This window comes from Leuciscus leuciscus, assembly GCF_965113295.1.
Source record: "Leuciscus leuciscus genome assembly, chromosome: 1".
Classification (NCBI taxonomy): domain Eukaryota; kingdom Metazoa; phylum Chordata; class Actinopteri; order Cypriniformes; family Leuciscidae; genus Leuciscus; species Leuciscus leuciscus.
Genome location: NC_138725.1, coordinates 60,115,513 through 60,130,154, shown reverse-complemented (window position 1 = coordinate 60,130,154; position 14,642 = coordinate 60,115,513). Strand labels below are relative to the sequence as shown.

General features: G+C 38.7%; 1 protein-coding gene across 4 annotated transcripts in view; it reads right to left on the bottom strand.

Annotated features, from left to right (window-relative positions):
* tanc2a (tetratricopeptide repeat, ankyrin repeat and coiled-coil containing 2a) overlaps positions 1-14,642 on the bottom strand; it is a 152,867-nt gene that overhangs the window by 42,784 nt on the left and 95,441 nt on the right. For all 4 annotated transcript variants that reach the window (XM_082183713.1, XM_082183714.1, XM_082183712.1 and 1 more), the window contains one exon: positions 10,941-11,123. In XM_082183713.1, the coding sequence (XP_082039839.1) occupies positions 10,941-11,123 (183 nt within the window). The remainder of the gene's footprint in view (positions 1-10,940; positions 11,124-14,642) is intronic.

Genomic DNA, 14,642 nt, shown 5'->3' with positions numbered 1-14,642 from the left:
CCCATCAATCTTCACTCTCGCTCTCCACCAACTCAACCCATTCACAACCCGGTCATGCATACATCTCATCTACTCTGAAATCTCCTCTAATCGAGACACATTACACCCCAGGCGGGTCTCCAGTTCATCTCCATCATTCTAATTGACACTCAGCCTGCATGAGAGCGCGGCGTTTCCATGCATCAAAGATAAAGAGTCAACACGTGCGTTATTGCCGGATGGAATGAGAACAACAGAGTTTGGTATTCCTGTCGCCCTCTTGCGACATCAGAACCACCTTAGTCAGCTACCTTTTCTTCATCTCCACCTCACCTTTTTCTTCTTTACTGTCCTCCTCCTCTTCATCATCATCATCATCATCATCATCATTATCTTCTTGTCCTTCTTCCTCGTTCTCATCCTCATCTTCGTCATCGCCTTCAACTTCTCCCACCCAAACTTCCTCTCCGTACACCTCTCTCTGTCCATCACTTTCATCTCCAACGATACCTTGTGCACCTCTGGGACTGGTGCAACATCCTGACTGGAGCAGAGACTGATCAGAGAGGCTCAGACTGGATGTACAGGCCCGAGATGTACAGCAGAAGTGAGACATCCATTGCCTGAGGAGTGAAGAGGTCCGACTCGGTCGCTTCGCCCCTAGGCTGGTTCGTCCTGTGCGGTCATACGGACGAGACCGCTTCCTCCTCTGCCACGTGCATCTGGCCCTCGTTCCGGCACACGCCTTCCTGACCGTCAAAGCAAAATCCATAATCCAAACAAGCGGTTTTCCCTGCTTACAGCTGGTGTCCAGCTCCACAGGAGAACGGTGAGAAGGGAGAGTTCGATCTGTTCGTTTTAGGGTCCATGCAGTCGCAAGGACTGAGCAGAAAATGAGCACCCTGCTTCTTTTCTACTTCAGAACAGTTTGTGGCTGTCAGTGAATGGGGAGGAGAGGACTTCGACGGCGGTTTGGTTGCTCTACTGAGCTTCAGAGAAACCGCTGGCTCAAGCTTTAACAGGAACCATGAGGAGTCTGAAAAGTCGGAGTCCAAACACCACAAAAGGAGGGAGGGAGAGAGCGAGCGAGAGCAGCAAGAAACCACTAAACCCATCGCTCTGTGTTCCCTGCTCAACACAGTTAAAAATGTTGGAAGGGCATGTGTCGCATGCACACACACAAGGCCTGCACAAAAAGAGAATGAAAAGCTGTTGAACGAGAGTGCAACGGGTTAGACTTACCAGTCCAGAGCATATCTAGGTCAAGAATCCCAGCCAAGCCAGGAGTGACTTTGAGGAAACCCAGATTCTGGTTTACAAAGGAAAGGTCCCCCTTTTGAGTACATGTACAGACTGTAACGTCATTAACATCTTCAGAGCCAGAGACAAGAGACGGTCAGGACGACCCCAAAACAAACAGAGAGGAGAAAAAGTGACGGGCAGGAGCGAAGCCGAAAAACAGATGGTAGAGCTTAACCAAGTGTGCAAGGCTGGGGGTCGGATTACGCTGTTGTTGGTCACAGGCACGGGGATGCTTAAACTAAAGGGGCCGTGGGTCGTTCCTCTCTGACCCTTACGGCCCCAAGAGATGTATTCTATTGGAGGGGAGAGAGTTTGGTCCAAGCAGGTCACGTTTCACTATAATCCCAAGACGCTCAATCCATCATTTCTGTCTTAGAGTAACTGGTTGGGGTGGAGGCCACCTATCTATAACCACAACTGACTCTAAAACAAAATTTTATTTATTGATTTATTCTCCAGACAAATTCTGTGTCTAATCTTGATAAATTATAAATATATATTTATATATTAAATAATTAAATATGTAAGATATTTATAATATAAAAATGTATCATTTTTACGCTTTCCTGTAGCTCAGTGGTAAGAGCATTGCGTTAACAACGCAAGGTTGTGGGTTCGATCCCAGGGGATTGCACATACCTATGTATAAATGTATAGGATAACGCAATGTAAGTCGCTTTGGATAAAAGCGTCTGCCAAATGCATAAATGTAAATGTAAGTGTATCAAGAATTTATTAAGATTAGACACATTGGAATTTTCCTGGGAAATAATATAATAATGATAAAAAAGTCATTATAATCGTATATAGTCAGCAAAATCTATGATAATATATATATATAATATTTTGAAGACAATACATAATAAATATGAGTCTCTATAGAAGCCTCATCCATACATTTTCTTCAAGAACAACAGTTTCTTTTTTTATTGTTGTTTAGTGAACACAAAGCTTTTATCGTACTGCTACCAATTGTGTAAAAAGGGAAAGGGGGTCTGGGTCAGTCAGTCTATTGAGAAATAGAGCTTGTACAAAAATACCAAATTTACATTCAGGAGATGATGCTGTGGGAAAAACTACAGCTGCTATGCAGACGCATCAAAAAACACAATGCAGTGTGTTTTAAATGCAGATGTGTTGATGTGGTTACAATGAGGTTTCATACTCTGCCACGTCTCATAGCCTTGATTTTGAATCACTTCAAAGAATTGCAAAAACATTAAGGAAAAAACGAGACAAACAAATGTAAAGACAATTGACAAATGCAACTGCTCTTTTTTCAAGAATGAAAGGGTTTAGTAGATAAAAGAGTGCTTAAAATAAAGTGTGATGAGTTCAACTATTCAAACAGTACTGACTCCTTAAACTACATGACACAGCTAAAACACTTCCTACTGACTTCCTGTGACAGAAACCCTGAGAGAACACTGAAAAGACGACATGTGGTACATAGAGGAAAGCCAGATTCTCACATCTTCAACACACACACACACACACACACACACACACACACACACACACACACACACACACACACACACACACACACACACACACACACACACACACACACACACACACACACACACACACACACACACACACACACAATAGGAACGGTGATGCTCCAGATTCTGGCATTTTACTTCTATGAAAGTCTCTTGCCAAATCAAGTGCGAGTCTGGACAGTGGGGAGCTACTTGGGTAACACTTGAGTATAAATTAAACTGACTTAAAAAATGTGTTGAATCTTATATAACTCATAAAAAAAGATGAACACTGCTTAACTTATTTTGATTAGTTAAAGCAATGTAAAAACATATACTGTCATAACTTATTGATCATTTCATTTTTAGTGTAGGCCTGCCACAATTACTACGTAATCACCAGAGCACAATTAGATCAAATAATCAAAACATATTTGAGATATCCAGTATTACTGTGCACTTTATCTTCCAGTCAGATTTTCTTTCATTCAAGGAATTTTAAGCAAAGATAAAAAAGCCACACATTTTCAAGTGTCCCTCACTCTTCTTTCAGAAATACTTCTTTCTGACCTTTTTTTAGGCAGGAAAAGTACTAGTCAGAATGCTTCAGACAGACAGCAGTAGGTACATTTAGAAAGTATTGATGTGTAAGGAAGGGTTTCCTCAATGGTCCAGAGCCATCTGTTGGATTTGCACAGGATAATAATAAGAGCACAATACGCCTATTGTTTAAATGATCACATGTGCTAAAATTAACCCTCATATGTGAATACACTAACATTTATGCTTTTTTTTTATTTAGTCTCTGAGACCGAGTAGGTTGAGGAAGTCTTGGCACATAAAAAGCGATAACCCACGTCAGCGAAGGTGTGAAAGATTTCGTGGCAGCACCGGAAAGTGACAAGTGTTGCATTTTAAAGATATCCATACGATTAACAGGCAGCCTCCCACATGGACAGGTCTCGAGATGACAGATCTTCAGCGATCTGTTACTAATATAAATGACAGTACTCCTTCATTCCTGCTCATGCTGTCATACGGTTTCTCATTCTCCAGCACCAGAACTGCCAGGACACCTGCTAATACAGGAAACCCAACACTCAATTACAGGGTGATCCCAGTGTAGACAGAGGATTCTATGCTGGGAATTGGCTGTGATGATGGAATATTATTTAAAAAAATAAATTGTGAAATATTATTAATATTAATATATATACTGTGTATATATATATATATATATATATATATTGTGTATATATATATGTGTATATATATATATATATATATATATATATATTTATATATTTCTTATTATTAGATCATAAATTAATTTATATATTAATTTATGATCTAAAGGATAGGCAATTAATTCAATAAAAAAAAAAATCTAATAAAAAAAGTGAAAGAATACAATTATTTTCTAAAGGGAGGTAGAAACAAGTGGTTCCATGTCTCAAAAATATAGTGGAAAAATTAGCTGAAGAAACTAACAGAAGCATCATGGGTAGATAGGATAGCAGGGACAGGTTTAAAAAAAAAAAAAATTTGAGCTGCGAGAAGTAAACTCTGAATGACAGTTTCCCTTGGGCTGCATTTTGAGGCGGTTTATGCACTTCTGCGGAAAACCTGTCAAAACCACACATTCACAACATTTTCTTGTGATATTAGGATATGTATATCCAAGAAAACATCACCTGAGAAAGTTAACACAAGCTAATACAATCACCAAGAGCAGAAATATAATCAGGCAATTTTTTTTCCCCTTAAAATAAAAAAAAAACAAGCCATGCCACAGCAGTGATAATTATATAGGAAGAGCAAAAGGTGGATACACCTGGATGCCATGCATTTTAACAGCACATTCAAACATCTCTCTCACACTTGCTTACAGTAAGTAAGTGTATAAGCTTTCGGGTTTTGTTCTGATACAAAACACAACAGCTGGTCAGTCCACGCTCCTAACACCTGCCAGAACTCATCCGTCACGACTTGTATGCTGTGATTCCATTTTAATGAGGAGTGACGGCTCATTTACATCCCCGGTGACAAGGTGGCACAAGGGAGCGAAAGCCAGCCGACAACAGGCATCCTCAAATAATGCGGCTAATTTAATGTAAAGTGCTGCCCTGGACACCGAAGCATCTTAGACTGTGCCCACAGTTGCCATGATAAGTTCCTATGTGGATGTTTTAAGTCCAATGTGTTTCTGCAGGACAATCACATATATCTGACACTTCCACTGAATGACATGTTCCACATTAATTTGTCAAGCGCGAAGAAAAATGACCAAGATGTATTTCTTGATCCAGTAAAATGAAATCACTATTCATGAATTAAATTCATGCATCACATAAATACAAACCCCTATATGGACCCCTGATGCTCTAAAATCAAGGACGTGACACACCAAACCGACGTCAAAAAACTAGCTGCGACGAAAGACTACAGCTGACTGCTAACTGGCAAGGGTGTTCTGCGCATGCATGCAAGGACAAAACTGTCTATATCAGCAGGTAAGGTATCTATAGTCTATATTCGTCATTCAGATTTTCAAGCATTGGAATGATGACGTAAAATTAGTCTGTGCCGTCTTGATTTCTTTGCTCGCTTTCATCACTTTCGCTTTTATTCTCTTGCACCGACTCGTTCGCTAAGCTGAACAGCCAGTCAGAGTGATCTCACTGACGGCCCGACACCAATTCAACATGCTGAATCGGGCAAACTGCCTGAGACGTGAGCCCCACTACAGCCGACATGCGGCCCATTTCAATGAGGAAAATGCAGTCAATAAATCATCAGCATCTATTGGCTGTAAATTATTTGAAGAAAGAATATATTCCGTTTTTAAATCTCAGGGGGAATTTCAAGTAACTATTTTAGGTCAAAAGGTTCAACTGGCAAAAATGTTTGGGAATCCCTGCTCAGTGGTATTGACTCAGGTTAGTCCATTGAATATCAATGGGTTACTTCTGCACGTTTTAACATCTTCCAGGTAGAAATCAATCACAAGGAAAATCACAAAGAAAAGTAATAGCACACAACTGGCCGCAAAATTTGAGATATCATTCATGTCTGTAGCACATAAGTTTAATAATTACAGTAGATTAAGAGTCTGTTCAAACATTAAGAATGAGCAATAGAAACAGTGATGCTTGGCAAAACAAGTGTAACCGAACAGAGACAAGAAAATTGGCAAAGTGCTCACCGTTTTCATCCAAAAACAGATCTGTCCTCTTCCTTCTTTGCAAACAGATAAATCCAAGTCGTCATATTTTCTGAATTTTAATCAAACTCCTGTTGATCTGAAGCATCTACACTAGTGATCTTGAGAATCTGATACTCAAGATGAGGGAAGAGGAGACAGGAGAGATTTCGGAGGAGGAGCAAAAGAGAAGGAATTGGGATGGAGAGATACAGTGTGAAAGAGAGAGATAAAAATGCAGATCATTGCGCATGTGGTAGTCACGGTGTCACCTGGGACAGGAAACGAGGAGGTGTCACTCTTCCAATTATATCCAAGGCCGTTAAACACAAGGCTATTTTCAGCCTGCAGAGGAGAGGTGCCCACAAGAAGAGGGAGAGAGTTGGAAAGAACGAGTGAGAGTGACGAGGACAACAGTGCTCAAGTGCCCAGGGAGACGCGTCACTCATTCAGAGATGCTGTTGTCATGACGAGAGGGTGCTTAACAACGCAAAGGAGGTGGAGTCAACACCATTTCAGATACTAAAACCTATATAGATGCTAGCTTCTCCATACTGTATGTTCATTTTGCATTATATGGTCATATTTGGGAATTCCTTGAGATCCTCATGAGATCAGTTTGTGGACATATACAGTGCTGAATTGATAAGAGTGGCTCAATAACCACAATATTCACATGACAGCCAATCAGAACAGCCCAAAAGATGTACAGACAGACTTGAATGTGAGAGCGTCAGATGCGCGCACACAAACACAGTTAGACAGAGCAGCTTATTAACACACTGAGTGTCAAAGACAGCGCATACACACTGCATATTCAATCTTTCACACTCTTATCCCTTCTGACTGCCATATGTCCCAGTCACAGGTACAATTTTCATGCAGCACGAATCCATCCATCATCTATCGCATCCATTCAAACATCCATCCATCCACTAATGTATCCATTCATCTATACACTATCGTTCAAAAGTTTTGGGGTCAGTAAGATTTTTGAAAGAAGTCTCTTATGCTCACCAAGGCTACAGCTATTAGATCAAAATACAGTAAAAACAATAATATTGTAAAATATTTGTACAATTTTAAATAACTTTTTATTTTAATATGTGTTCAAATGTTATTTATTCCAGTGAATTTTCAGCATCATTACTGTATTACAGTATTATAGTATCCAGTTCAGCGTCACATGATCCTTCAGAAATCATTATAATATGATAAGGTGATCAATGATCATTTCTTATTATTAACAGTGTTGAAAACCATTGCTTAATAAAAAAAAAGTGAAACTTTTATGAATAGAAAATTCAAAAGAACATAATTTATTTGCTATTGCTTTGCAATATTTTAAGTCTTTACTGGCAATTTTGATCATTTTAATGTGCAATTGTTGAACAGAAGTAAAAAAAATAAAATAAAATCCAACTACTAACAAACTTTATTCACTCACTCATCCATCAATCCATTTGCTCACTTTCATCTATCCATCCAACAATCTATCGACTGACTCTATCCGTTCATCCCATAAGTCCACCCATTCACTCACTTACACATCAGTTCATCTGTTCACTCACTTACACACCAATTCATCCATCCATGCACCAAAATCCATGATTTTGTGAGGGGCGTTAAAGTTTTGTGAGAGAATGCAATGTGTGAGTGCAAAGTTTCTTGAGGGAGCGCAAAACTTTTGCAAAAGAACGCAAAAGCATTGAAATATATATATTTTTTTTACCCATCTCATATTTTTTTCCATCACCATGTCCCGTTAGGGGGTTGCGTACGGTTATGTTAGAACTAACTAGAAAAATGCATTTACAGATTGGACCAACACATATCAAAGACAGGGCAAAGGTCACATCCCTTATGCATTATGTGAGGCTTTTTAAAAAAAACTGTGTGTGCATGTTTACTTGTATACAATTAAAAACTCTCAAAATGCTTGTGATTACTGTAATTGCACTGGTTAATATGGCTGGAGAGGTCAAAGGTCATTGTTCAGTCACTGGAACGGAAGCAGTTGCTCGGCAGTGATTGCCATCATCAGGGTGGAAATGTAGCCTCCAGTTCCAGGAACTCATTCTGACCGAAAAGGGAGGGGGGTGAAAAAACCCTGAAATGTTTCAACTGGAGAATAACTCCAATGTGGGTTACCAAGACTATCCATCTGGACTGCCATGAGATCACGTGAGCCGAGTCTCCCTCCAGCTCCATGACCATCAGTAATTGCAGCTTAAGTCATTCAAGACAAAGACACTAGATTTTATCTTAAGCCCATTAAACTGTACAGCACAAGTGTGGGGTACTTTGTAGGGAAAAAAGACGACTTGAGAGCGTGAATAATGAAAGCATATGTAAGATCAGAACGGCTGTGCAAACACACAGACTCATCAGTATTCGCAATGAAATAAAAGCAAACCTCTAATAGCCAGCACAAATCTAATGGTTAAGAATTCTGTTTTATCCCTCCGCCTTAAAGGGACATTTACTCAACCTCATGTTGTTCCAAACCTGTATGCTACAATATATGGATTATAGAAGAATATCCTGGTCACTTTTTTCAATATAATGAACATGAACTGGGACTGTCATCCTCCAAAATAAAATAAAAACATGTACACTAGTATATTCTAAAATAGCTTCGTGTGAAGAACAACAGAGTAAATTGGTCAATTGTACACATTTTCAGTGGTCAAAAACTAAATGTGGGTCACTTTGCATACAGCGGATACTTTTTTTTTTCTTTTAAAGAGGAATATCTAAAGAACAAATAATGTTAAAACTAGAAATGTATCTCATTAGCTCATTTGCATAGAATATACCTGAGTGCCATAAATATTATTTTCCCAAAGTTGTCATGCCTGTAACTCTAAAAGTGTTCAAGATATCTTGGTATCCTTCTAGATTCTCATTCTTAATAAACTTTTCTTTTGGAATCTACACTTTTAAGGTACTATATGGTTCAGTCCCATGGATATGGGGATCTCAAAGCAGCTCCATATTCAAACTGTTGAATGTTACCCAGGCAGGCAGGTGAAACGCATCCAGTGTTTTATGGCTAAAGTCAAATATTACATGAAGATTATTGTGGGAGGAAAATAAACAGTGAGTGTAGCAGAGGGCTGGACGAACAATACAGCACACGGCAAGAGAAGGAAATCACACTTTCCGTGCTGTCCTGCTTCCAGGAGAGTGTGGCTGAAAACAAGTCATTGTGTTTGGACGGAGCTTCCGCATGCAAGCTGGACTGGACACCCTCGGTGGAACAACTCGGAAATGATAAAAGCAGGAAAAACAATGTGTGGATGGAAAATCCAGTGGCGGTGGACCAAGCTCATGGAGGGAGCTGGAACAGCCGGGGAGGTTAAAGATAGGATACAAACAAGAATTTGAACTCAGTTCACAGAGTGATTCCTATTTCTGATCTTTCACCACGTTTCAATAGAGCAGGAAACAGGAGGACAGGAAACGAGAGAGAGAGAGAGAGAGAGAGAGAGAGAGAGAGAGAGAGAGAGAGATAAAAGTGTTATGGTATGTGTGCTAACTACTTTGCCAGCCCGCAAGGGGGATATAATATACAGATCCTGTATAAAATACATATAAAAAAACAGCTATATATTTATATTTAAAAATTAAATACGATAACTACAAATTAAATATATTTGTAAATAAATACATATATAGCTGCCTTCATTTATGATTAAAAAAAATAAATGTACATTTATATTTAACCTCTCGTTTAATATTTCTACCAGCCTTTATTCATTATAAAAGAGAACAGAAAATTGCAACTGCTTACAGCTTATTGTTTGAATATAGTGTTGCTGAGCTACCACTGACAGCATCCGCTGAAAACAACATGACGCTCTCAGAGGATGCGATTAGCATTTCTGAAACATTAACGGGGCACTAACAGTCCTTCAGCTGAACTACTTCTCCACAGAGAAAGAAAAAGGCAACTCAAGGAGGAAAAGAATATAATTAGTGCACCCTTGTGGTAGTTAACAGAAGTGCGGTGTCTATGATTAGGAATAAAGAGCACCAAAACATTACAACTGCTGAAATATGGTCCCTAAACAAATATATATAAAAAATATATATATATATATATATATATATATATATATATATATATATATATATATATATATATATATATATATAAAATAAATACACTACCATTCTGAAATTGGGACAACTAAAATTACATACAGAAAAAAGATAGCAAGGATGCATTAAATTAATCAAAATTGACTGTAAAGACTTTTTATTTCAAATAAACGCTGTTCTATTTAACTTCAATGTTCATCAAAGTATCCTGAAAAAAATTATCATTTTTTCCACAACAGTGATAATAACAAGAAATGTTTCTTGAGCATCAATTCATCATATTAGAATGATTTCTGAAGGATCATGTGACACTGAAGACTGGAGTAATGATGCTGAAAATACAGCTTTAAAATCACAGGAATAATTACATAAAAATAAAAAGATAAAAAGATAACAGTTATTTTAAATGGTAATAATGTCACAATATTTTACTGTATTTTTGATCAAATAAATGAAGCCTTGGTGAGCATAAGAGATTTCTTAAAAAAATTAAATAATAATAATAATAATAATTCTTAATGACACCAAACTTTTAAATGGTAACTGTGTGCAGACCACTTTTGATGTAATTTTCAAGAATTAAATCACACTAAATGAACATGTAAATTCATAACCCTAAATTAACACATTGCAATTTCGTTACATCGTCAAACACACACACACACACAAACTCGTTCACACTCTCCCCGGTGTGTAAGGTGAAGGCATTTGTGCTCTCAGCGGGAGTTCTGGCATTAAGATGGAGTGTTTGAGATGGGAAACAGGAGGTGGTTCTCGCTGACACACATACAGTATACAAACCACAAAAATACAACTGCAACACATATAAGAGTGCACACACTTACAAACACAAGAAATGTTACCTGGCAGTCTCTTGAGCGGCTGTAGACGCATGTTGATGGCCTGGTGGGACAGCAGAGGAGAGGAGGGGAGAGAGCGCGACACACCCTCCATGATCCGAATGTGCTGCATGCCCTCGGTCACTGGGAGAGGAGGAACAGCGTAATCCCCCTCGAACACACACTCGCCCTCCACAGAGTCACTGCCTGGAGAGTGCGACAGAGATCACAAATCAATTCCACAATGAATTACACATTCTTTACGTTAGCAAGATACGCTCAAGCGACCAATCAAATGAGCCTATACCACGTAAAGACTCATTTGCATGTCAGAGGCACAAACACATGCAGTTAGTCAGTTCCGCTTATTAACACTCGGCTATCAGTGTTCATGAAGAGACGACACCTCCAGATTTAGAAGCCGAAAGAAGGAGAGAGGGAGAGATTGAACATGTTGTCAAACGCCTGCAGACATATTGTGCCATACACACAAACACTGATACACCTTTACAATTTATTAGACCAAACTGAACTCCGCCATGACAGTAGCTGAGCTGAAAGAGAAAATCAACCAAAAATGTATGATTTTTGCTAATACTTGTATAGTATGCAGGTTTGCCTGTTGTTCAGAACAGCAAAGCACAATGTGAAATCAGAACTCATGTTCAGACTCAAACATGGCAAGAGTCAAACGGACAAAAAAATGATGACTATAACTATAGAAATTCAGATGCTTGGGGATGTTAATTTGTGTTTTACTAATTTTTACTCTTGTTGCTGTGTTCAGACTGTAAACTCAATCAAAAGATCAAACTGAAAACTGATGATGCAGATGAGCGACAAGATTTATGACTCATGAAGGTTCCAGAATGACAGATTGATGACTGAACAAGCTGACTGAAGTCAGCAAAATTATTCAAAGGACTTGCAATTTGATTTGATTGGGCAGAATAACATATAAATATTAAATATAATAAATATAATGAATAATAAATATTTAATTCTGTGATGCAAAGCTGAATTTTCAGCATCGTTACTCCAGTCTTCAATGTCATGTGATACTTCAGAAATCATTCTAATATAATTATTTGCTGATCAAGAAACATTTCTGATTATTATCAATGTTGAAAACAGTTGTGTTGCTTAATTGTTTTGTGGAAACCGTGAAGAATGAAACCAATATTTTATAACTTTGTACAATAAATGTCTTGACTCTCCTTGCTGAATGAAAGTATTCATTTGTTTTATATATATATATATATATATATATATATATATATATATATATATATATATATATATATATATATATATATATATATATATATAAATATTCTCTAAATAAAGAGCATTTAATCACTTGCACGCGACACTTATCAGACCAGCAAGATGAGAGCTTTGTGAAAAAAACTAGGACTCTCAATTTAGTATACTTCCCATATTTACTATTCAGTAAAACTACCGGTGTGTGTGTGTGTGTGTGTGTGTGTGTGTGTGTGTGTGTGTGTGTGTGTTTGTACTGCTGTGGTTGGGTGGGGTCTGGACTCTGCTGATGTCAAGCATTCTCTTTTCCTCCTTTCTCTCTTTCCCTCTCTCCATTCCACTACAGTTTTTTCATCCCATTTTCTTCTCCATCCATCAGCCCCACCCAACATCCTCATCATGCACTCTCATGCATTTCATATCTGACCGCGGCTCACCTCTTTCTCTCATTTCCCCTCTCATAGCGGTTCAGCTTCTTTAGCGTAACGCTTGAATCTCTTGAATAAATAAAACACAAAGGTATGGATTTTGAGCCCCCTGGACATAAAAAAAATCACACCCAAATTCAAACGTCCAAATGCAACTGTGATGTCCAATAATGCTGCCTGGGAAGGTAGTTTACTAGATTTCCATCTAAAACATCAGAGCCACACCCTAAGATTTCATCTCTTCATTCTCTCTCATCAAATGAGGCAGTGTTTGTGGTTCAAGACTCCTTTGAGACTCTCTAAACACACTCACTTTCGCTCTTGCCTCAGTAGAAGAGGATAAAACCTCCTTTAGGGACATGATGAGCTGTCAGATGTGGAATTGTTCATTGTGTCTTCCTGAATTCGACACTACTGCAGTGCAGGACGTGGACTGAAGAGGAATGCTCTCACAGAAGCAGACGGCGAGAGAGCCGAGCCGAACCCTCGGGCGTTAATCATCAGACACTCCGCTTCAATGCCGCAGAATCAGCTATAGCATGTGCGAATACAAGCTAGTGTCTACAATGAACAAATCAGACTCAAAATTAGGACCAAAAATGCAATGTCCTTTGATTCTGTATGAGATTCTTTGAAGGATTTTATGTTCTGCCTGAATTCGCAGTGTGTGTCCACTGCAGCTAAGCTGCGTCATAGGATGGCGTCAGACAGGAAGAGGCCATGTTGCGCCCAGTCTGGCCACAGCGACAGATGGCACAGACAGGAAGAGAGGAAAGGAAAGGAACGACTGATGAATGAAGCACCCACCTGCTAATTCCCACAAATACAGACAACAGACACACTCTTCATGTGTCACTTTAATTGTGCTTTCTTCCAATTCACTAATACACTATTCCAACAGGTTGCCAATACTGGTGCCACATAAGGTGCCTGATGTCAGAAATGGTTAGAATGGCACAAAAAACTAGATTGCTACCATTAAAGTGCCCCTATTTTCGAGTAGTAGCTTTCATGCAGTGTGTAATATAGCTGTTTGTGAACGTAAACGTTCTGCAAAGTTGTAAAGCCAAAAGTGCACGAAAAATAAAATGATTGTCTCCCAAAAGAATGAATGGATACTGATCCGCCTATACGAGTGGTTTTTCATTCGAATCCCACTGCTTTACGGTTCTACGTAGAAAATACATTTGCATAATGGCCGCCTATGTTGTACGTTGTCTGCTTGCGAACAACTTGACCAGCCCACAACACGTAATTTTACTGACGACTGCTTCTCAAATCTCAAGTGTTACAACGCGAGATTCACAAAACGCTTGCTCTTGAAATATGTGCCAGTACCCAGTTTATTTGGACCAGTTTGCTCCTCAGAATCACAACCAGTGAGTATGAATAATTATTGATGTATTTATTTTCTACCGGGTGTTCAAAATACTTTTGTTTTGTGTTTAATATTGTGTACGTTTCCGGCTAACCAGCTAACTCACGTTTTATTGTCTAACTGAAATACTACTGCTTCTTACTAATTAGTTCTTTCAATGTATCATCATCATCATCATCATCGGACTCGCGCTCGGATTGATATGGTAAAATCGACGTCAGTGTTACTGTTTTTACAGTGTGTACAATCGCTGAGGACAGAAGAAGCCTCCGGTGCTGCTGACATTTAGTTATGGTAATGGGAGTGTAGCTTCCGACAGGCGCTGTATGCGGTAGACCAATCACAACAGGCCAGTCAGAGCAGGCTCTCGGAAAGGAGAGATTTAGAGAAACTGATTCACCCATCGAGTCGTTTGAGAATCATTGAAAAATATGGTGATGTGCAATGTATATTATGAGAAAATGAAACTTTTTTGACTTTTGATGTATGTAAACCTGTTATAGGAGACCTCCAAAACTAAATGATGAGCCTTTAAAATAGCATAATAGGGGCACTTTAAAATCTACAACATCAGTCTACATTAAAAGTGCATGTTGCAATACAATGTACCACCATACAGCTGACATTTCATTTAAATTTCTGCTGCACTGCAAAACA